At 35.8% G+C, this 24,313-nt stretch overlaps 3 protein-coding genes, 1 long non-coding RNA gene and 1 pseudogene across 4 annotated transcripts; 1 reads left to right on the top strand and 4 right to left on the bottom strand.

Moving 5' to 3' along the window:
• Positions 1-216: 216 nt before the first annotated feature.
• LOC132313284 (berberine bridge enzyme-like 13) lies at positions 217-2,199 on the bottom strand. Its single transcript, XM_059811989.1, has one exon. The coding sequence runs from the start codon at positions 1,963-1,965 to the stop codon at positions 379-381; it is 1,587 nt and encodes a 528-aa protein (XP_059667972.1). The 5' UTR covers positions 1,966-2,199; the 3' UTR covers positions 217-378.
• A 249-nt stretch (positions 2,200-2,448) lies between these two features.
• Positions 2,449-3,554, top strand: LOC132313306 (uncharacterized). The gene is made up of 2 exons (XR_009483409.1): positions 2,449-3,190; positions 3,355-3,554. It is a non-coding gene; the product is annotated as an uncharacterized LOC132313306 (long non-coding RNA).
• A 486-nt stretch (positions 3,555-4,040) lies between these two features.
• Positions 4,041-7,561, bottom strand: LOC132280312 (berberine bridge enzyme-like 13; annotated as a pseudogene).
• Positions 7,562-8,196: 635 nt separating this feature from the next.
• On the bottom strand, positions 8,197-10,529 carry LOC132280296 (uncharacterized). The gene is made up of 5 exons (XM_059782432.1): positions 9,889-10,529; positions 9,275-9,755; positions 8,983-9,124; positions 8,752-8,864; positions 8,197-8,652 (listed from the first exon to the last, which is right to left on the bottom strand). The coding sequence occupies exons 1-5, from the start codon at positions 10,527-10,529 to the stop codon at positions 8,197-8,199; spliced, it is 1,833 nt and encodes a 610-aa protein (XP_059638415.1).
• A 7,203-nt stretch (positions 10,530-17,732) lies between these two features.
• LOC132313276 (berberine bridge enzyme-like 13) lies at positions 17,733-19,626 on the bottom strand. The gene has a single exon (XM_059811978.1). The coding sequence runs from the start codon at positions 19,582-19,584 to the stop codon at positions 17,959-17,961; it is 1,626 nt and encodes a 541-aa protein (XP_059667961.1). The 5' UTR covers positions 19,585-19,626; the 3' UTR covers positions 17,733-17,958.
• Between the last annotated feature and the right edge of the window lie 4,687 nt (positions 19,627-24,313).

The raw sequence follows: 24,313 nt of genomic DNA, 5'->3' as shown, positions 1-24,313 counted from the left end.
AAAATGCTGAAGTAGGATTATATATATATATATATATATATATATATATTAGCAAGTATGGTTGCTGATTGAGTAAACCAGTTGAGTAAGGTTCTAATATTTTAGTCGTGAGAATGGTGCGAATTGGGTTGACAATATTTGTATTCAATTTAAATGTACTACTTAATGGAGTATGCATGCATCCACATGGGTATACAAAACCAAAAACAATGACACTTTATCTTGAGGGAGACACTGCCTATCCATCATATTCTTATTACTAATTATAAAAACCAAACCATCTGGTACAAAGAGAAGTGCTTCACTTGCAACTAGTGCATTATAAGATACATTTCATCCCTGGACTGTCTACCCTTTCCTCCCATTCCTTTTGGTCATTCATGGAAGAGTTGGTATGCTCTGTTCATGCCAGAAGAAGTTATCCGGATCAACCTTGGTCTTCACTCTTGCCAAACGCTTGAAGTTTTTCTTGAAGTACTTCTTACCCCAAACACTTCCCTGAATGAAACTCGTGTTACCTTTCGTGTTCATACCCAAATCAAGATCCCTGTAATTGACATATGCTTCTCTTGGGGACATCCTAACATAAGAGGCCATGTAACTGTAAAGCCTCCTAATCCATTCTATGTGCTTTGCTTCTGTATCTTTGTCTGCATTTGTCCAGGCTGTAAGGTACTGTATTTTATATATGACACCTTTTCTATGAGGGAAAGGAGTTTCAGACTCTGAAATCTTACCCATCATTCCACCATATGGATTCCATATTGTCAATGGAATGTCTTCTTCCAAGAGCCTTTTCCAAAGCCCTTCCAGCCCAGTTTCAGGAATTGGTTTTCTCACAAAATCTGATTTGGCCTTGAAATAACTCTTCGACGTTGACTTCCCTTGGAGTAGAACTTCAGGAGGTACAGTGCTTGGGTAGCCGGCAACATATAGCACCGACTCAAGCCAGCTCATTTCAATGCAGTCTTTTTGCCGCAACCCCAATTCAGGGAAGCTCTCATTCATTATTTCTAGGAGCCTATCAGTTTTTCCAAGAAACAGTGCATTGTAGGAAGTTGTTACCGTACTCTGATTACCGGTACTTGCCTTTTGTATGATGACTCTAATGAAGAGATCTTCATCGAGCTTGTCTGCAACTTGTTGCCATCTGTAGAGGATCTTTGTCGCGCCTTGTTCCAAGGTCTTAGGAACTGTAAAAACTGTCACAGTTGACGGAACAGGAACCAGATTTATCTTCCATGAAAGGATGATACCAAAGCTGGCTCCTCCACCCCCTCTGATGGCCCAAAACAGATCTTCTCCCATGGAAGCTCTGTTAAGTATTCTTCCGCTAGCATCAACCAATCGTGCATCCATGACATTGTCTGCTCCAAGGCCATATTTTCTCATCATGGGACCGTATGCGCCTCCTGTAATGTGCCCACCAACACCTAAGCTGGTGCAGAGTCCAGCTGGGAAGCCATGGATCTTGCTTTTCTCAGCAATTCTATAGTAAACTTCACCAATGGTTGCACCGGCCTGAACCCATGCACTGTTGTCCTCAATGTCGACATTGATGGATCGAAGCTTAGCCAAGTCAACCACCACGAATGGTGTTTCCACTTCTGATATATATGAGATGCCTTCATAGTCATGGCCTCCGCTCCGGACTCTGAGCTGAATACCAAGCTCTTTTGAGCAAATTACAGCTGCTTGGACATGAGATTCAAGCAATGGTGTGAATATCAGTTCAGGCTTTGGCACAGAAGGCATCAAACACCTTAAGTTTTGGGCAGTAGATTGTAGGACGGAAGTGAATGAAGAATTGTTTGGGGTGTAGAATGCTGTGGAGAGTGGTAAAGAGGTCTCAGAGTTGAGAGTGAGACATCTGTAGAAGCTATCTTGAATTGAATTTGAAGCAATGCATGAAGCCGATACAAGGATTGTAAGTAGAGAAAGAATGGCAGAGCTTGAAGACAACATATTTTTTTTTTTTTTTTGCCTTCTTTCTCAGTTTTGTGTATACGAGAGAACTGATTGAGAAACCTTATTTATGGGCTTCGTGTGGTCTCCTGTTGACTTTATATGAGCTAATGCTACCTTCATGTGCGAGAGTTAATGAGATTCTTGATACTGTCTAAGTCCCAAGTTTTGATCTACTTTTGGGACAGACAATTCTAGTTTTTATTTATTTGTTTATTTTTAATATTTTCTCTGCAGATGACTAGCCAAGTTTAATGCTTGCTTACCAAAAACAAAATAAAGTTTAATGCTCATTTTGTTTTTAAATTACAACTAGTATTTTATTATTATTTGTGATGATCTGAAATTTTAAAATTTTAATTTAATTATTTTATAATTTTTAGACTGTTTAAATTAATTATTTATTTATTAAAATTATTGAGTTTTGAATTTTGATTTAGTTTTGTTATATATATATATATTATATTTATGAGGTAGGAAATGGAAAGGAGCAGTGGCCTAGCCGAGGACAGTGGGAAGGGAGAGAAAGGAAAATTGGAAATGGTGATATGGGTTTTGTTTTTGGCGGGTTCCATATAAGGGGTTTGGTTTAGTTGGCTGTATATATATATATATATATATATATATATATATATTTTGTGTTGTAGATATGAATGAGATGGGTGGTGGAAGGAAAAAGAAAAAGGTTGGCTGCCGACAGATGGAAAGGGCATTTGGTTTGGTTTGGTTTGGTTTGGTGATGTCATGATTAACTTTGATTTTTGCTTTTTGCTTTTTGACAAAGTAATGTTTTGTGGCTGTTGTAGTTTTTTTTATTCGGAAAGAATGGCTGATGTAGTTTGCTAAGTAAGGAAGTAAGGAAAGAAAAGATGGTGGCGGGACTCAGTAAATTGTTTGGTTCAGATGAAATGATGTTGTCTGGCATTTTTTCAGTGCGTGGTGAGTAGTATTGACGTGTGTATGGAGTCGGTGTAGAGCTGAATTGTGTCGGTGGTTTTGCTTATTTATATTGGTATTTGTTTGGTGAGGAAGCACATAAGAGAATTTGAGGGAAAATATAGAGTTTTTGAGGACATAGAGAGAGGGCCGAGAGTTTGAGGGAGGTACACAGAGGAGCCGAGTTGTAGAGGAGACCGGAGGTTTGAGGACATGGTGATCTAGCGAGGAAATAATTGTTTTTCAGTAATAATTGTTTTTCAGTGTAGGGTTCTCTATATCTTGAATGGTATGGGGTGATTTTGCTTCAAATGATTTTATTAAATGTTTTGATTAAATGCATATTTATTTTGTTTATATATTTATATGAATGTGTATGTTTTGTGAAGCTGTTTTGTTAAATCTCCATGAAATTCTTGTTATGATTTTTCTTATTGGGACTTTTTGTCTCAGGTATCGAGGATAAACGTGAATTGCTAGATTCGGGCTTAGGCTGAAGAGTTGGCATTACAAAATTTAAATTTTTTATTTGGAGAATTTTTATATATTTGAGGAAATTGACTTTGTATAAAAAGATGGTATTTTTTTTTATGATCCTTGTGTATTTTGATGTATTTTTAATTTATATAAACTAATAATTTTATTAGAATTTTTGGATCGTGACATTATTATTAATATTGTTACAACCATTCAAAGGTTGGCACTGGGTGGCAATTACAAGAGTTGACTATTCATTTTAAAACTTCTCTATGTGAGAGAAAAAGAAGCGGCAAACAACCACCCTCTAGTTGCAAAAATTGTAGTCAATCTGTTGTTTGCTGCTTAATATTGTCTCTTGCGTAGACTTTTGTTGATGCTTAGCCAAGTTAAATGTTTGTTTACCAAAAACAAAGTCAACTTTAATGTTCGTTTTTATTTTATAACTATTATTATTAATAATTAAATAATTATTTTTTTGCTTACAGTGAGCAATGAAGGGTTTGTGTAAAAGGACTTGCAGAATTTGGACTAATGTGTTGTTTGTAGAAAAAGCCTCACATTATTGTCTATATTGCTTTTGGTTGATTTTTTATACCTCATCTAGTCATCTGAGTATATCTTACTATCAGAAAGATAGTACCACTGCATTCTTTCTTATATTACAACTGAAAGCCTGATGTATGTACAATATTGGGAAAACTACTGTTCTTCTCTTTGTAGAGCAAAATGTGCATGTCCTCGTAGTGGTGTGCTTTCTCAACAGCTTCTGTGTTGTCCCTGCAACATAAGAAAAGACTTTGTAACCTCTGTTCGTGGCTTGAAGAATGGGCTTGAACCTTGTTTCCACTACCTTCTTCCCTAGCTTGGAACAAATATGAGTGGGTGTATAGTGTCAGATGTAAGTATCTCTTTAATTGTGCCTATTATTCTTTAAGAAATTTCATCAACAAAACACAACCATAGAACCTATCCGCGCGCACACTTCTTTTCTTGATGCTCCATCGAAAAATATCTATAAGCGAGTGTATATTCAGATCGATATTCATGGAAACTAAATCCAGCATGATTTTCAGTACTCCACTTAGTTCTAATTCTCCAGAAAAATATTTCCCTGCAAGACTTCATATTACCAACAATGTTATGTTTGGTTCAGATTCCATGAGTATAAGAATCAAGATTGGCTACAGAGGAAGTGAGATGGCCCAATTGAGGAAAAAAAAATGTGAGAGAAGACGTAGAGAATTTTATGAAATTTGAAATTATAAAACTCTGTAACCAAATTAAAATAATGATTTTTTTTTTTTTTTACGCACCCATTATCCACATGTCCTTAATGGGACTTAAACCCTCAACTCCCAGTTTGGGGAGGAGAGGTTATACCATTAGTCTAGAAACCGTTTGATAAAATAATGAGACTTTACAAGTAAGAATATATATATATATATATATATATATATATATATATATATATATTTGAGTCATGAGAGTGGTACAAATTGGTTTGATGATATTTGTGTTCAAGTGAACTATACGAAGTTAATGGAATGTGTATTCATCCATCTGTGCAAATAGTGACACTTCCTATTTTGACTAACACACTGCTCTCATACCTATGTACCATTACTGATGGAGACACTTCCCATCCTAAATCTTTCTTATTCGTAATACTAATGCCAAAAACATTTTGTACAAAAAGAAGTGCTTCTATTGCTTATAGTGCTTTATATATGCTTATATATAAGATATATTCCGTCTCTAGATTATATACCATTTCTTCCCTCTCCTCTTGGTCATTGATGGAAGAGTTGGGATGCTCTATTCCTGCCAGAAGAAGTTATCCGGATCGACCTTGGTCTTCACTCTTGCCAATCGGTTGAAGTATTTCTTCAAGTACTTGTTACCCCAAACACTTCCCTGAATGGATCTTGTGTTACATTTCGTGTACCCAAATCAAGATCCCTATAATTGACACATATGATTCTCTTTGGAACATACAAACAATAGAAGCCTTGTAACTGTAAAGCCTCCTAATCCAATCTATGTGCTTTGCTGCTGTGTCCTTCTCTGCATCTTCCCGGGCTGTCAGGTACTGTATATTATATATGACACCTTTTCTATGAGGGAAAGGAATTTCATACTCTGAAGTCTTACCCATCATTCCACCATATGGATTCCATATCATCATTGGAAAGTCTTCTTCCATTAGCCTTTTCCAAAGCCCTTCCAGCTCAGTTTCAGGAATAGGTTCTCTCACAAGATCTGATTTGGCCTTGAAATAGCACTTCATTGGTGACTTCCCTTGGAGTAGAATTTCAGTGGGTACAGTTCTTGGGTAGCTGGCGATATATAGCACCGATTCAAGCCAGCTCATTTCGATACAGTCAGGGCGGAACCAGGATTGCAAAGTCGGGAGGGCTAAAAATAATTAAACCCATGATTGCTTAGTGTGTCATCCATGCTTTAAATACAAAATTATCATACATTAGTTATTCAATTAAACCCAATAATCTACAACTTTCTAACTCATTTACACTTCCAAATTCTAACGTATTTTTACAGTCAAAAATCCATTGAAGTTTGCTTCATACAAGTATTAAAGCAAACAACTACAAGAATGCAAGATATATATGTTCCTTATCAATAAATTCACATTGGAAAGTAACACCTATGTGCTCCGCCCTTGACTAGTTATTAATCCATTATATAGTAAATTACCCAATTTAACAAGAAATTATCAAGTCATCAACAAAGCCCTTTTTATTTATTTATTTATTTTATATACAAAAATAAAATTCAATATTTCACTGGATTAACAATAATAATCCATGATATCCATCTACTTATGCCTTAGTGCCTTACACACAAAGAGTTTAGGTCTTCTTCGATAGACTAACAATGTATTTTGATTTACTAGGTTGGGCCCTATTATATTTTATTATGGTTTATTTTGTGATTGGACATGTCTATGGTTCGTGGGCTTGCTCATATTTAAGGTTTGACCTTTGTAAATTTTATAACTCTTTTTATTTATAGAAATACTATGAATTTGGCTGGGCTGATAGGAAGAGGAAGAGTAGTACACGGGCTTATAGGAACAATAGTACTAATTTTTTTTTTTTCAATTGGACCTGGGCTATAGCCCAGGTTAGCCCATTACTAGTTCCTCCCTTGGATGCAATCTTTTTGCTCCAACCCCAATTCAGGGAAGCTCTCATTCATTATTTCTTGGAGTCTATCAGTTCTACCAAGAAAAAATGCATTGTAGGAAGTTCTTACAGTCTTCTGATCACCTTCATTACCGGTACTTAATTACCACTTGTATGATGACTCTAATGAAGAGATCTTCATTGAGCTTGTCTGCAACTTTTTGCCATCTGTAGAGGATCTTTGTCGCGTCTTCTTCCAAGGTCTTAGGAATTGTAAGAACCATCAGAGTTTTTGGAAAATTTATCTTCCATGAAAGGATGATACCAAAGCTGGCTCCTCCAACCCTTCTAATGGCCCAAAACAGATCTTCTCCCATGGATGCTCTGTCAAAGATTCTTCCACTAGCATCAACCAATCGCGCATCAACGACATTGTCAGCTTCAAGCCCATATTTTCTTATCATGGGACCATATGCGCATCCTGTAATGTGTCCACCAACACCTAAGCTGGTGCAAAGTTCGGATGGGAAGCCATGGATATTGCTTTTCTCAGCAATTCTATAGTAAACTTCACCAATAGTTGCACCTGCTTGAACCCATGCACTGTTGTCCTCAATATCGACATTGATGGATCGAAGCTTAGCCAAATCAACCACCATGAATGGTGTTTCCACTTCTGATCTATATGAGATGCCTTCATAGTCATGGTCTCCTCTCCAAACTCTCACCTGAATACCAAGTTCTTTTGAGCAAATTACAGTTGCTTGGACATGAGATTCAAGTAACGGTGTGAATATCAGTTCAGGCTTTCACACAAGAGGCACAAAACACCTCAAATTTTGGGCATAAGATTGCACAATTGAATTAAATGAAGAATTGTTTGGGGTGTAGGATACTTTGGGCTGTGGTAAAGAGGTCTGAGAGTTGGAAGTGAGACATCTGTAGAAACTATCTTGAATTGAATTTGAAGCAATACATGAAGCCGATACAAGGATTGTAAGCAAAGAAAGTATGGTAGAGCTTGAAGACAACATATATTTTTTGTCTTGTTTATCAGTTTTGTGTATACAAGAGAACTGATTGGAGTAGCCTTATTTATGGACTCTGTATGGTCTCTTGTTGCCTTTATATGTGAGCTAATTGTCACGCCCCGCAACCAAGAGGCTACGCCATGCAGGTGCCACGCAGACGCCCAGCAGACGATGACATGGAGCCTGCATGGACCAAAACTTTCTAGACTTCTCTACACAAGTATGGAACTTTTGGAATTATCTAGATTGGTGTGGAGTTGTCTAGCCCATAGTTGTTGAAGGCTTAAGGCGCACAAAAGCGCAAATGCCTCCTGGAGCCTGAGGCGCAAGGCGCAAGGCGAGGCGCGCGCCCTACTGAAGCAAGGCGCACGTTGAAAAAAAAAAAAACCAAAACCCACCCAATAAAGTATTAAAGATGCAATAGTATATATAAAGATGCAAAAGTCAACTAAATGAATTACTTAAGTTAAATATTCAACATAAAGATGCCAAAACCAAGTAAATCAAGTACTTGAGTTTAATAGTGAATAATAAAACATATTAACATAAAGATGCAAAAGTCAACTAAGGAGAATTATGAGATAAAATTAAAATAAACATAAACATCATTTCTTCTTAAGAAGACAACACCAACGAATCTAAATATCATCCTCGTTATCAATAAGCATAACATCATTTTGATCGTCACTAAATGATTTATAATTCTCAGGATCCTCTTCTATCTCATCTGAATCATCCTCATCCTCATCCACAAGTCGAACTGAAGAACTTCCTGCTCCCTTTGTTGTTAATCGTGAACTAGAACTAGATTTTGATCTAGTAGACCGTTGCGGCCTGCTATTCTCTCTAATACTAGCAAAACTAGCAACATCACCCCATGTCAAGGAATCATCTTCAAAGACTAGATCATGTTCTGCATCAGAATCATCCATCCTCCTCGTCAACCACTCGTTGCTCTCATCAATGTCATCGAGTAAAATGGGATCAAGAGTGTTACACATATTATATCGACGCCTCAATGCTCTATTATATTTGATGAACACTAAATCATTCAAAGTTGTTTGAGCGAGCTTATTTCTTTTCTTATTATGAAGCTGCAATAAATTCAACTTTAACTAGTAAGTATAAAAAATTAAAATTTTAATTTTCAATAATTAAATTACAAACCTAGTTAGTAGATAGTATATACTTACATGCTCAAACCAATTTCGTTCACAACTAGAAGAACTGCAAGTGAGGCTTAAAACCTTTATAGCAAACTTTTGGAGAAGTTTTGTTGACTTGCCATAAGCTTCCCACCAATTAGCTATTAAAAAAAATTAGTAATGATGTTTAGCAACTTTAGCTTCATCTTTCTATCGACTCTATTGTCAAAATAATTTTAACACTTAGCTATACTAACTTAATATACTTTACCACTTTACCTGGTCCTCGTGTACTTCTCTGTCTAATAGCAAAGGGATTACCAAAGAGGCCCTCAGCTTTAGAATATAAGGACAGCTCCTTAGTAATTTTGTCTTGGTTTTTGACATCTGGGACTAACCTTGCAATGCATGCATACAAACCCTTTGCAATGTCTTCATCTTCTTCAATGTTCGGATTTTAATAAAAGTATTCTCGGTTCAAATAATAACCTACTACATGCAAAGGGCGATGAAGTTGAACATTCCACCTTTTATCAATTATTTAAAAAATATCCTTGTATTTGTCTTCTACTTCCCCAAATGATTTTGCAATGGCTTCTTTATCCCTATCCATAACCGCATAAATGTATCCCATGGGAGGCTTTCTCTCGCCATCAACTAATCTAAAAACCAGAATATGAGGACCGGAAACCTTAAGGCTAAAGACAATGTTGTTCCAAAAGGAAGGCATCAAAACATAAGAAACAACTCTTTTACCGGCTTCCTCTTTCGCCCATTTATTACGACTCCATTCTTCTGAAGTAAACATCTTTCTCAAGTTATTCTTTTGCTTGTGAATACTTGATAATGTGATGAAACATGTAGCAAATCGAGTCTTAGTGGGCCTAAGCAACTCCTTTTTGTGAGTAAAGTTCCTCATAATGTTCAACAACTTTGGACGCATATAAATATAACTATTTAACTCCACTGCCCTCTGTATTGTTCTAGAGATGGACGGTATTTTCCCAATGTCTTCCAATACAAATGTGGGTGTTCTTTCTCTAACATCCTCCCTATTTGAAACCAAACGGAAAAAAGAAAAAATGATATAAAGAGAATGAATAAATCAAAATTGATTTAAATTATATATTTGTAAAGAATGTAAACTCTAAAAGTTATAAACATTGAACATTCTTACCGGCATACTTATTGCTTAATTCACTATCTGTGATGACTTGGACGACATTTGCTACTCCAATGCGGTTCACAAATTTATTAAGTAAGTCAAATATCTTTTCACCATCCTTTGAAAAAGAAGAAGTATCTATCGATTCAATAAACATGGTTCCCCTTGGACTATTTAATAGGAAATTAAACAACGTTCTCCCTCTCTTGTCTGTCCACCCATCTGCCATTAATGAGCATCCAAATTTTGACCACTCCTCTCTATGGTCATTTATCAAAGCATTGGTATTATCCAATTCCTTTCTAAGCAAAGATACTCTCACCTCATGATAACTAGCTGGTTTCATGGCAAGACCATATTGTCCAATTGCTTCAACAACCTCGGCAAAGCTATCATACTTAACAGCATTGAATGCAATTCCTGCATCATACATCCACCTTGCAAAAGCAGCACACGCTCTTCCTCTCAACTCTTTCTTGCATGCATCATTCATGGTTGTCTGTTTTCCCCCATCCTTTCTTTTTTGCACCACAACTTTCGGTCTGAGAGTGAAATATAAATCAATCGGTCCCTTTTGCTTTTGCCTCTTTGAGGAATTGACACTAGCACTACCTGCACCAGCTACCCTTTTTCCCCGATTGCTAACTTCTGTCATCCTCATCCTCTCCGTCAATGAAATTAATCTCATCACTAGGTAACAAATTCATTTGATCTTTTTCTTCCTTTTTCTTACTCATGTACTCTTTGATTTCTTCTCTAACACTAGATGGGCATCTTGTGTATGCACTCACATTTCTATACCCTCCAGTTAAGTGTTGCTTAGCTCGATAAATACCTCCTTTTGTAACTTTTGCACAAAAGTTACAAGTGACGGCATTTGTATCTTTCAGATTCTCCAAATGTGAGTAATTCCATGCCAGATCCTTTCTTGAACCATCACTAGGCATCTTTTAAAGTACAAACTACAATCAAATTCAAGATAACAAAATAATAGCATTATGTAATCAGTGTCTGCAACAACTCTGACAAAAAAAATATATATAGAACTTCAAAGCAATATTAACATTTCAATTTAAAAAAAAAAAAAAAAAATTAAAGAGCTTTGACAAAATGCAAAAAACATAATATTATTTCATGCAAAAATAAAAAAAAAAGCAGTGTTGATGCAAAGAGCAGAATATTATTTATATATTATTTCGATCTCAACTTATATATATATAGTTATCATTTTTCATGAATCATGTCCAAACCAAGCTTATATATATATATATATATATATATATATATATATATATATATATATATATCATTTTTCATGAAAGATATGTTGAGATCAAAGCTTGGTTTGGAATATTATTTATATATTATTTTGTAGACCAGAGTCCAGACAATCAACTGCAAACCGGCAAGGAATCGAATTTCCTCTTTTGTCTGTCAAACTACAAGGAGTATTTTGAGATCAGGAAAGATGATTCATTTTGTGAAAATATTTCTATGGTTGAATAAAAAATTTGAAATTCTTCACACTGGGTGTGATTTGTGTTCAGTAGTAAGTAATAAACAAAGACTCTTTCACTTCAAATTTTGATTCTATTTAAGTGAAAGTTTAAGTGACATATAAAGTACATTATCAAATAGACTAAATTGAGCAATCACTTAATTTCTTCAACATCGTAAGTCTCAAGAATTGGCTCATAACTCGAATAGTTTCTAATAGCTCCATTGACTTCTTCTTTTTTTCAACAAGAGAAAAAGAAGTCAAACTCAGCTCTGACCAATTTGATTTCAGGTTTTAGATTTCAAAGTGTCAAAGAATGACATAAATTAATCGAATTTCATCTTCCAGTTCCAATAAGATATGCTATTTATTCAAACTGACAATTTAAATTAGGAAATTTTAAAACAATTTAATTAATTTCTTCATTTTTCAATGATATATACTAGGAAAGACAATGATCTACAACAATGATATGCTATTGAAAAAAAATAAAAGAAGAGCCGAGATGAGAGAAGAAGAATAGAGAAAAAAAATAAAATAAAAAAATAAAAAACAATAAAAGAAGAAGAATAATAAATAAAAAAATAAAAAATAAAAATAAAAAAGCTAGAAAAAAAATAAAAAAATAAAAGAAGAGCAAGACTTAAGAGCTGAGACTCGAGAGAGCTGACTGCAGACAGAAGAAGAAGAACTGAAGAAAAGAAGAAGAAGAAGAAGAAAAGAAGAAAAAAAAAAAAAAAAAATCTGAGAGTCTCCGGAAGAAAAGAAGAAGAAGACTGAGAGATCCGAGAAGCAAGAAGGAGAGAAGAAGAAGAGAGGGAATGAGAACTTACCGGCTTCGTAGATCCGGCAGATCCAAGACTCCAAGCTTCGCAGATGAGGCTCGGTCCGGGCTCATACTTCTCTGTCCTCTTGCTTTTTGGTAACTTGGTTCTCCTTTCTTCTTTTCTTTTTCTTTTGTAGTCTTGTATAGGTTTTGTAATAAAAAAATAAAAACTAAACAAACAATAAACAAATAATAAACCCATACACAACCAAAATAATAACAAAAAAAGTACAAAATATATATACTTTCAATCAGGCGTGCCTTTAGAGCTCCAGTAGCCTTACTCCTATTCTTTAGAGACGCTTGCCTAGTACAAGGCAGTCACTTTGAGACAATTAAGGCGCCAAGGTGCCTTGCGCCTCAGGCGCGCCTTCGGCGCCTTTAACAACTATGGTCTAGCCTTTTCTAGACTTGTTTAGAGTTGTATAAAATTCTTTAGACTTATCTTGTACATTGTAGATAGTTCTAGAATTGTGTAGATATATCTTTGGAGGATTCTAGACACTTATTCTAGGCCACACATTTGTACACATCTAGAATGTTCTTGTAAGGCCAAAGGCCTATAAATAGGAGGTGGGAGTTCATTTGCTCCTCACCAAGCAACCAAGTTGTAATCTTCTCCTATCAAGCAATACAAGTTCTATACATTCCCAAACTCTCTTGCTCACTTGCCTAATCTCTTCCTACACACTCAAGTAAGCAAAACACTTGTCTAGCTTTAGTCTTCACTAAGCTAGCACACTCGGGTAGACTGACTTAACGTTTCAAGGGGGCTTGAAAGTGTCTAAGGCAGCACGCGAGCTTAGAAAGGTCCAAGTCCGTGACGTAATGCTAACTTCATGTGCAAGAGTTTTCATCCCTTTCGATAAGTGCCTTAGAAATATTTGGTTCTAGATATAGTCTATGTAATGTCTGTAAATTAAAAAGAAAAAGAAAAAGAGAAAAGAAAATAAAAATTGGTGGGGCCCACAATTGTTTTAAGTGGTCATAAGACCACATTTTTTTTTTTTCATTGTTTCTTGTTCTCTGTTTTCTTCTCTCCCGCAGTGTGATGACCCTGTGGGCGGGTGTGCCGTGGGCGGGTGAGAGAGACACTGTCAGGCTACCACACTGGCGAGCTACGGGTGCACAGTCCCACATCGCCTGGGTAGAGGAAAGGTGAAGTACTTATATGTAAGTGTGTCACCTCCAATTGGTATGAGGCCTTTTGGGGTGAAACCCAAGAGCAAAACCGTGCGGGCTCAGGCCCAAAGCGGACAATATCATACCATGTGGTGGAGTGGGTCGTTACAAATGGTATCAGAGCCTGACCCAGCCGGAAGTGTGGCCAACGAGGACGTTGGGCCCCAAAGGGGGGGTGATTGTGATGACCCTGTGGGCGGGTGTGCCGTGGGCGGGTGCGAGAGACACTGTCAGGCTACCACACTGGCGAGCTACGGGTGCACAGTCCCACATCGCCTGGGTAGAGGAAAGGTGAAGTACTTATATGTAAGTGTGTCACCTCCAATTGTTATGAGTCCTTTTGGGGTAAAGCCCAAGAGCAAAACCGTGCGGGCTCAGGCCCAAAGCGGACAATATCATACCATGTGGTAGAGTGGGTTGTTACACGCAGCCTATCTGTTCCTCTTTATTTTCTTTTTCTTTTTTCTTTTACAACTTCAAATCTTGATTACTCTCTCAATCCTTGGTAGATTTGAAAGCCATTTGAGGCAAAACGATGAGCACGACGAGCTCTACGTGCTAGTACCAGAAATTCCAGCTTTTGGTCCTCTTTGGGAGCTCGAATTTAAGAACCCATTTCTAGGGATTTTGCTCATTTTGAGGTAGGAGCATCTTAATCCACTCCTTTCTTGTTCTATTATGAATTACACCTCCTTGTTGTGTCAAACATGTTTAATTGGGAGTTAATTGTATCTATGATTATATGAATGATGTCTAGAGAATTTTTCAAGATCTTGAATATGACTTGTTTCATGTGTAAAGTATGTTTAGATGTTGTTTTATCATGCCCACTATGTGTTAACATGCTGAAAATGACTAATGAGAACATGTTTATTTAGATTGTGCCAAATTTCCCATTGTCATAATATTGAGATTATATGTACATCCATGCACATGTCATTGGGATGCATGAAATGAGAGAATTTGTCTTGAAATGAAAATGGGGGAAATTTTGGGAGAAGAGTTTTGTGAAATAGTTTTGATAAACTCGGTCGCTGCGGGGTTACCAACGAGCCGGAGGTTAATGTAGCCTAGAGGGGACTAGGGAGTCGCCCTAGCGTGGTTAAGCTATTCGGGCCCCTTGATGATGCTGCGGGGTTACCAAAGGTCTAGGAACGATAGCCAATCCTCCTCTCGTGTCGCGGCGAGGTTACCAAAGGGCGGGCTGTATTAACATTTAAAAGTGATGGTTTTGTGAATGAAAATGGGGAGTGACATTAGCATGTATTGCATTTCATTGCACTGCATGGTTTATAATTGGAATTGATGTGCATATTGTTTTAATTCTCTATATTGCATGATCCCTATTTCCCATTGGCCTATGCTTTGTTTGGATTCACAAGGACACAAGAATTGTGTCTTAAGTGTCACTTACTGAGCTTTATGCTCACCCTACTATTTACTAATTTTTTTCAAGAAACGGGAAAGAAGTGGCGGATGACATTCTACCACAGACTTAGTATGGATTAGGATCTTATTTTGTTGTTCTTGTACTTGGGCCTCACTATTTTTGTAAGACTAAGCATAATGTATTTTGGTACGACGACTTATGGACTTTTAATATTATAATCGTACCTATGGGCCGTAACTTTTGTATGAGTTGTCTAAAAGTTGTAAAATATGGACATTGATATTAATCTTGTATTTTGGGACTGTAATTATGCTATCTGGATGATATAGTATGTGGTTGTACCACTATAGAATGCATTAAATTAAGGTATGATGAATGGATGAAAGGGATGCTGGAATATATATTTTATGTTTATTGTGTTGGGACAGGTTAAAAAGGTATTTAAACAGGTTGTGCTAGGCCCATTTTTAGGGGGGGTCATGCCGAATTTTTTTAAAAAAATTGTATCAGTTTAGGGCCGTTACAAATTTGGTATCGGAGCGATGGTTCGAAAACCATTAGGACAACGGGTAGAGGCCTACATAGGGTTGTCTAGGAAGTCATTTGCATTGTTATTTTCTTATTTGCAAAAGTGTTTTGCTAAGTGAAAAAAAAACGAAAAAAGAAAAAAGAAAAAAGAAAAGCATGCTTAACTATTTACTTGCTTACGTAGTTATATGTTTATATTAATGTGTTCATTGCATGGTATTACATGCTAAATGTTTGTACAGTATCTTTTTGCGTTGGGTTGTTCACGGTTGGACCTTAGTATTATCGTTATTGAATTGTTTCCTTAATTTGTTTTATAGAACGATGTCACGGCGTGAGGAAATCAGGGAAGTTGGCCCTAGATCGACTAGGGGTGATGTTGGCGAGAGCTCCAGCTCCAATCCAGAGGAGCTAAATGATGAGGACGCACTTCTTAGGGACTTGATTCCCCTGAGAGTTGTTCCCACAAGGAGGGATAATGTTGAAGCACCTGTCAAAGTGGGTGAAGGTTCTGTGACACTAGAGTTGAATCGTTTGTTGCAAAATGTCGTGGGGCAACGATTGCTGCTCAGTCGCAGTCGGCACCACAGCCCACAGTTCCAGTTGAGGAGACGTAAGCTCAAAAGCGACTTAAGATCATTAAGGGGTTTTCTCAGTTGATGCCGATTATGTTCAAAGGCGGTGCGGATCCGATGGTAACAGATGACTACCTTGACAAAGTTGAGACTCAGTTGATATCAATGTGACGGGTTGTGCTGGGACAGGTTAAAAAGGTATTTAAACAGGTTGTGGTAGGCCCATTTTTAGGGGAGGTCATGCCGATTTTTTTTTTTTTTTAAATGGTATCAGTTTTGGGCCGTTACAGTCTAAGTTCAAAGTTTTGATCTACTTCTGAGAGAGACAATTCTAGTTTTTTATTACTTTCTGAGAAAAAAAAAAAATTCTAGTTTTTTATTATTTATTTATTTATTTATATTGTCTCTTACTTAGACTTGTGAAGGTGACTAGCCAAGTTTAATGCTTCCTTACCAAAAACAAATTCAAGTATATTGCTCGTTTTGTTTTTTATTTTATAGCAAGTATTTTATTATTATTGTTACAACTATTCATAGGTTGGCACTGGTTGGCAACTACCCTTGAGTTGACTATTCATTTTAAAACTTCCTCCATGTGAAAGGAAAAGAAGCGGCAAACAATCACCCAGTAGTTGCAAAAATATTAGTTATGTTTTTTGTTTTTTTGGTATTGTCTCTTGCTCAGACTTTTGTAGATGATTAGCCCAGTTTAATTCTTGCTTACCAAAAACAAAGTCAACTTTAATGCTCATTTTTATTTTTACCTATATTATTATTATTATTACTACTACTACTGTTATTATTTGCTTACAGTGAACAACGAAGAGTTTGTATAGAAGGAATTGCAGAATCTGGACTAATTTGTTGTTTAAAGGAAAAAGCCACTCATTTTTTCTCTATTGTTTTAGGTTGTTTTCTTATACTTACTATTAGAAGGATAAGATCACTGTACTCTTTCATATATTACTTCTGAAAGCATGATGTATGTGCAATATTAGGAAAACTATTGTTCCTCTCTGTGTAGAGCAAAATGTGCATGTCCTTATAGTGGTGTGCTTTCTCAACAGCTTCTATGTTGGCCCTGCAACATAAGAAAAGACTCTGTAACCTCTGTTCGTGGCTTGAAGAATGGGCTTGAACCTTGTTTCCACTACCTTCTTCCCTGTGAGCTGTGAAGAAATACTAATGAGTGGGTGTATAATTTCAGATGTAAAATACCAGTGGATGATATGTTGACAAGCTTGAGTATGCTACAACAATCAATTTGTACAATAATGTGTAATGACTAAGATCCATTCTGCATGGGTGAGCAAGGACTTATTTTGTGTGGTCAAGAAAGAAAAACACAATTCTCAACCCAAAGATGTTGTTGAAGGTTTTTTTAAATTTCGGGTTTTGGGTTGGGTTTGGGTCGAGGATGAGCCCAACCTGAACACGTTGGGTTTTGAAAAAGCCCAACCCGATTTGAGCCCAATTTGTGAATTTAAAAACCCAAGTTCCAAAATTCTCGGGCTGGGTTCGGGTTGGGCTGGGTTAGGCTGCCCAAGTTGCACCTCTGAGGGACAGATAGTGGACACAAATATATTGGATTCTGAGGTCTACCAACAATGTTATGTTTGGTTCACATACTATGAATATAAGAGTCTAGATTGGCTACAGAAGAAGTGAGGTGGTGAATCGAGTAAAGCAAAATGAGAGAGAAGAGATGGAGAATTCTATGAAATTTGAAGTTGGTTTTGTAAGTAAATATTGTTGCTGATTGAGTCAACACTTAAATGAGGGTCTAATATTTTAATCAAGAGAATGGTGTGAACTGAGTTTTTATTTATTTTATTTTTTTATTTATTTTTAAGTTAAATATACTATTTAATGGAATGTATATAGCCATATATGTATAATAAACCACAAACAATAACACTTCTTATCTTGATCTACACACAGCTCTCATGAGTACATACCATTAACTGAGGGAGATACTTCCCATCCTACATCACTCTTATTCCTATTAATAAAAGCCAAAACTATCTTGTACAAAGAGAAGTGCTTCAACTGCAGATAGTGCTTTATATATATATTCCATCTCTAGATTATCTATCCTTTCCTCCCTCTTCTCTTGGTCATTGATGGAAGAGTTGGGATGCTCTGTTCATGCCAGAAGAAGTTATCTGGATCAACCTTGGTCTTCACTCTTACCAATCGGTTGAAGTTGTTCTTGTAGTACTTGTTACCCCAAGCACTTGCCTGAATGAAACTTGTGTTACCTTTCTTGTTCATCCCCAAATCAAGATCTCTATAATTGACATATGCTTCTCTCGGGAACAAAGAAACATAAGCAGCCATGTAATTGTAAAGCTTCCTAATCCAATCCACGTGCTTTGCCGCCGTGTCACTGTCTGCGTCGTTCCAGAGTGTTAGGTACTGTATTTTATATATGACACCTTTTCTATGAGGGAAAGGAATTTCAGACTCTGAAATATTTCCCATCATTCCACCATATGGATTCCATATCACCAATGGACTTTCCTCTTCCAAGAGCCTTTTCCAGAGCCCTTCTAGGCCATCTTCAGGAATTGGTTCTCTCACAAAGTCTGATTTGGCCTTGAAATAGTTCTTGAATGTTGACTTCCCTTGGAGTAGAACTTCAGGGGGTACAGTACTTGGATAGCCGGCGATGTATAGCACCGATTTAAGCCAGCTCATTTCGCTGCAGTCCTTTCGCTGCAACCCCAATTCCGGGAAGTTCTTATTCATTATATTTAGGAGTCTATCAGTTTTACCAAGAAACATTGCATTGTAGGAAGTGCTTATAGTCCTCTGATCAGCTTTCTTACCGGTACTTGCCGGTTGTATGATGACTCTAATGAAGAGATCTTCATCGAGCTTGTCTGCAACTTGCTGCCATTTGTAGAGGATCTTTGTTCCGCCTTCTTCCAAGGTCTTAGTAACTGTAAAAACTGTCACAGTTTCCGGAACAGGAACTAACTTTATCTTCCATGAAAGGATGATACCAAAGCTAGCTCCTCCACCCCCTCTGATGGCCCAAAACAAATCTTCTCCCATGGATGTTCTGTCAAGTATTTTCCCAGTAGCATCAACCATTCGTGCATCAATGACATTGTCAGCTCCAAGGCCATATTTTCTCATCATGGCACCGTATGCGCCTCCTGTAATGTGTCCACCAACACCTAAGCTGGTGCAGAGTCCAGCTGGGAAGCCATGGACCTTACTTTTCTCGGCAATTCTATAGTAAACTTCGCCAATGGTTGCTCCGGTCTGAGCCCATGCACTGTTGTCCTCAATATTGACCATGATGGATCGAAGCTTAGACATGTCAACCACCACGAATGGTGTTTCCACTTCTGATATATATGAGATGCCTTCATAGTCATGGCCTCCGCTCCGGACTCTGAGCTGAACACCGACCTCTTTTGAGCAAATCACAGCTGCTTGGACATGAGATTCAAGCATTGGGGTGAAGATCAGTTCAGGCTTTGGGACAGAAGGCACCAAGCACCTTAAGTTTTGGGCAGAAGATTGTAGGAAGGGAGTGAATGATGCATTGTTTGGGGTGTAGAATACATTGGAGAGTGGGAAAGATAGCTGAGAGTTGAGGGTGAGACATCTGTAGAAACTGTCTTGAATTGAATCTGAAGCAATACATGAAGCTGATAGAAGTAGTATAAGCAGAGAAAGTATGGCAGAGCTTGAAGACAACATTTTTTTCTTTTTGTTGTTTCTCGGTTTTGTGTACAAAAGAGAAGTGATTGTGAAGCCTTATTTATGGACTTTGTATGGTCTCTTGATGACTTCATATGACCTAATGCTAACATCATGTGCAATAGTGTTCAAATCCCTTTGGGTTAGTGCCTCAGAATTATGAGGCTCCAGATAATGTCTAGGTTCCAAGTTTTGATATACTTTTTAGACAGACCAATTCTAGTGTTTTTTTTTTTTTCAAAATAAAAAGGTAATAAAAAAAAAAAAAAAAAAAAAAAAAAAAAAAATGGAAATAGGATTGTGTCTAGAAAGATAACATAGCATAGGAGATAAGGAATTCTAATTAATTTCAAATTACATATTTATTATTGTCTCATTAATTTCAGAAGCAACCCAATAATTTTAATTGGGAAATTCAGAGTATTGGCCGTGGTCAAGGCAATAATACAGTGGTGAGGAGTTTGATGGTCGTGCCTGCATTGCATTGACAATTGTGATGCATCCAAACCATGTGTTGGATTAATGTTTCAAAATAATTTCTTTTATCTATTAAATTACTGAATTTACACTGTCTTAATGAAGTTTTAATGAAGGGTTAATAATAGGTTTTTCACCTAATGTCATTAATCTAGTTTATTTAATATGTTATTTATGTGCAAATTAAGTCTAGGTTCATTAACGTTAAGTTAAATAAATAGTCATAAAAAGTCCTCAACGGACTCTACAAAATATTCTCACAAAGCAATCAAGTGTGTACTTAGTTGATGCTTCACTATTTATTTGTTTATTATTATTATTATTTTTTTTTTTCAAGACAAGAATGTCAAGGTAGTAATTAGTTGACAGGGATAAGGAAAAACAACTCAATCATTCAAACATGACACTTGCGATGCTTCAATTATGCATATATAAAACCTCAATAAACACTATTTTAATGAATTTATTCTAACGCCATACAGGTTTTCATGGATTTTATAAAATCCAAAACCTTCTGCTAGTGATTGTGACATTGAATTGGTGGTCGTATGCTGCTAGAAATTTAGGCGTGAATTCTGGTGATCATAGTACCCTTTAACAGAGACAGTATGAATTGACTAGTTTTTTTTGTTTCTAAAGCATTGTTGGTGTGATTTTGTAGATTTTCATGTGACAATGTGCAGAGTGGGGTTCATTAGTCCTGACTTTAGGACTCTCCATTAATGGAGCAATAATAGTAGGTTCAAAGTCCAAACTGTTTGATGCACTATCTCTTCTCTCAACTAACCCTATGACCACTTTATGCCCACAGCCGACTCCCAACTTAGACTTGGCTAGGGATGGCATAATAAGAGTGTTCGAAATAGCTTGTGTTTTTTTTTTTTTTTTTTTGAAACCATAATTACACTGTAGTATTAAATTCAATTCTCATTTTCTATCATAATAAACATCTGTACTTGGAGAACTAGAGCTTGTATACAGGGGCGAAGCCAGTGTATGCCTAGGGAACACGTGCCCCCTGCCTTGACCCCGCCCTATGTATATATGAATTTTATTTTATTTTTTGCACATATATATATAGAAATTTTTATATTATGTTTTCCTAAAATTATTAGTTTTCAAAATTTTTTAAATTTATTTTTTCTCTTTTACTCTTTAAATTTCTTTAATTATCCTTTTAAAAAGGTAAAATTTACCTTATTTAATCCTGCTTTAATTTGTTTCCTTAAAAATTTATTTATTTTTCCTTTTTTCTTCTTCTTATTCTTTTTTTTTTTTTTTTTTTTTTTTTTTTTTTGAAAAAATTCCCACTATGCCGCCTGAAGGCTCCACCCTGCTTGTATATTTTATATGTTTCTCTCTATACATATTATAAAATAGACAATTGAAAAAAGAAAAGAAAAAAAAAAAGAGGAATTATTGCAGCATTTGCCTTAAAGTAAAATATAATATATAATATTTTTTTATTGACAAAAAAACTCACCTACTCATTTTCTACATGTAGACCTCAAATCTCCATCTTCTATTTTTAAAAAAAAAATAGATGAAATATCACAGTCCACGTAACATGTGATTCGAAATTTCATTTTGTTTTTCAATGTCACAATCTCTCTTTCTCTCTCTCTCTCTCAAGTCATATCAGAAAGTGCAAATAGCAACATAATTAGGTGGAGCGATTCAGCATTCATTACTTTGTGAAAAATGGAAATATAATTTTGCACTGTTTCACCTGTGACATATAATTCTATTTTAATTTATATAGTTGGGTTGATTTTGCACTGTTCACCTGTGACAACTATTTCTAAACTAATTTGTATAATTGGGTTGATTTGATTTTTTTGAGAATTGAATTTATCTGTTGTGTGGTTCTCTTAATAGGATTGGATTCTTTTTCTTTTACTGTACATTGTTACTTTCATAATTAGCTTTTACAACGATAATATCCTCTTGAACTGACTAAAATTTTAAAGCAGCTTTTAAATTAAAATTAGTTTTTGATTTTTAAATGTGAAAGCATTACTGAAAGAAAAGAAAACGACAAACAACCACCCACCAGTTGAAAAAGTAGTAGTCAATGTCTCTTACTTGGACTTACGTAGATCAATGGTCAACTGGTTTGCTAGCTTTCCAAAAACAAAGTCTAGTTTATTGCTGTTTTAATTTTTTTTTATTATTAGCATTATTATTATTATTGTTGATATTATTAATTTATTGAATTTTCTTTTATCTCTCTGAATATATTATTCATATTTATTAAAATATATACACATAAATATGTATATAGTATTCACTAAATATAAATTATTCTAATTTGGTGATAGACGCAGCACGATCACGAATCACTGAGTGAGGTCACTCTTTCATCATTTCATGTTAAATAAATACAGCAAATAATTGAGAATCCCAAAGTAGGTGAAACTTTGTCTATAAACCATGAAAAGAATCAAAAGAGAACAATCTAGGTGTGAAGGCAGCTTTTTTAACTTTTAGAAAGATGGGGTATGAAAATAGAGAATCTTGGGACTATTTTAACATAATGGTGATGACTGATGACATAAAAAAGTTAACACAATCTATTGTACTCTAATGAGGCTTAACCTAATCTATTGTACTCATGTTAGGCATTTCCTAATAATGTTTGTCCACCCACTGTGTATGTCAAGGTATACATGGTTGGACTATCTATAACCGTATATTCTCTTCTATCTTTAGTTATCTTTACATATCTGATTTGGTTGATCTTGTAGGCCTCTCTCTCATCTTTATGACAAATTCATATACTACGTGGAAGAAAACCACTTCTCTGTTTTATTATGTTAGTTTTGATAGAACCCTTTAACTATCAGTTTTTTCAAAAGCCTCAGTTTGAACTCGAGATCTTCGTCTCCGATATCATATTAATTATTAGTTTCTCCAAAAGTCTCGGTACTTTATCAAATCGGATATGAATTTAAGATATTCTAATCCGACAGTAATCCAATCCAATTAAAATTATATATATATATATATATATGTTACAATATACTATATATATTAGTTCTCTATTATTAGATTCATTTGGTTGCAAAGTTATATAATGCACCATTCTTTATATTAACAACTCTCTACTCCACTAACCTTAGACATGTCAACGGATCCAATTTTGATCCGAATCTGATCCAAGTCTGAAGTCGAGCCAAAGATTGAAATATTGATTAGAAAATTCAATCTAATAACCCGTTAGCAATTCGAATTCGATAATCCGTTAGTTAAACAAATTAGATATGAATTATGGTCAATCCAATCCAAATCCAATCCGTTTACATGCCTAGCTACAGTCCTGCCATAGCACACTCTACCTTCACAACTGCTGCTATGTTTGAAGCAATCAATTCAAGTTCCCATTTGACATCATATTTCATCATTAGTGTTGCTAGACCAAAGTTAGCTATCACATATCAATGTATCCACTTGATATTAATTACCTCGTGTCCATCAGATGCAGACATCTAATATTTTACTTCCACATAACTATACATGGTTTTGGGCAAGTTTAGCAAATTCATTGAGTTCCACTTCTTTATCTGCAATGACAACATCAGGCCATTGTTGCAATTGCTTCAACACTTCTGATCAATTTGGCTGTGCACTCGAGCAGTCACATGAAAAAGTGTGCTAAGTGCTCCATAAAATCACCAACCTCAGAGATTGAGTGCGAATTCATGATAAATTGGTTCAAAAATGTAGTTTATTTTCAAAGTCTATAATCTACGCGTTTCTGCTGGAATTCAAATACCCCAACTCAATTTACCTACCCTGCACATAATCTTGTAATAAATAGTGAAATGGGATAAATATTCCATTCACATCCATTCAAACCTCAACGTGATCAGTCCATTTTGAGTTTGTGTGCCACTTTCTGATTCCATAAGCCCCACGTTCTTATATGTTGACACAATTATTACAAACCCAAGATATATGGTACTGTTGGGTTATTATCATCTCAATCATTATAATTTTGATTATTGCTAGTACAAAATATAATTAAAAGCTTATTTAAAACCATTGGTTTATTATCAACTCCAATCATTATAATTTTGATTATGGCAAGTACAAAATAGAGCTTCTTTAAACCATGGCCACTAGTTATGGTAAACCAACTAGCCCATTGTGGCTAAGTGGATTGTTTATGAGATAAAGCAATAACTTTCAGTGATACATTCCAACTGACAATTGTAACATATTACCATATCTTTGTGATAAAGCCCATGAC

Source organism: Cornus florida, unplaced genomic scaffold (genome assembly GCF_030987335.1).
Source record: "Cornus florida cultivar Cherokee Brave unplaced genomic scaffold, ASM3098733v1 CherokeeBrave_3.0.0_Hap2_Chr01, whole genome shotgun sequence".
NCBI lineage: Eukaryota > Viridiplantae > Streptophyta > Magnoliopsida > Cornales > Cornaceae > Cornus > Cornus florida.
Note: the sequence above shows the minus strand (reverse complement) of the source record. Positions and strands in the feature narration are given on the sequence as shown.

Excerpts from the sequence above, each read along its gene's own strand:
- LOC132280296 (XM_059782432.1), bottom strand. The coding sequence starts at position 10,529 with ATGAGGATGACAGAAGTTAGCAATCGGGGAAAAAGGGTAGCTGGTGCA. Across the intron at positions 9,125-9,274 it reads TTGCAAAATCATTTGGGGAA|GGTTTGTATGCATGCATTGC; the intron begins GTAGAAGACAAA and ends GACATTGCAAAG. Across the intron at positions 8,653-8,751 it reads AACGAAATTGGTTTGAGCAT|CTTCATAATAAGAAAAGAAA; the intron begins GTAAGTATATAC and ends AATTTATTGCAG.
- LOC132313284 (XM_059811989.1), bottom strand. The coding sequence starts at position 1,965 with ATGTTGTCTTCAAGCTCTGCCATTCTTTCTCTACTTACAATCCTTGTA.
- LOC132313276 (XM_059811978.1), bottom strand. The coding sequence starts at position 19,584 with ATGTTGTCTTCAAGCTCTGCCATACTTTCTCTGCTTATACTACTTCTA.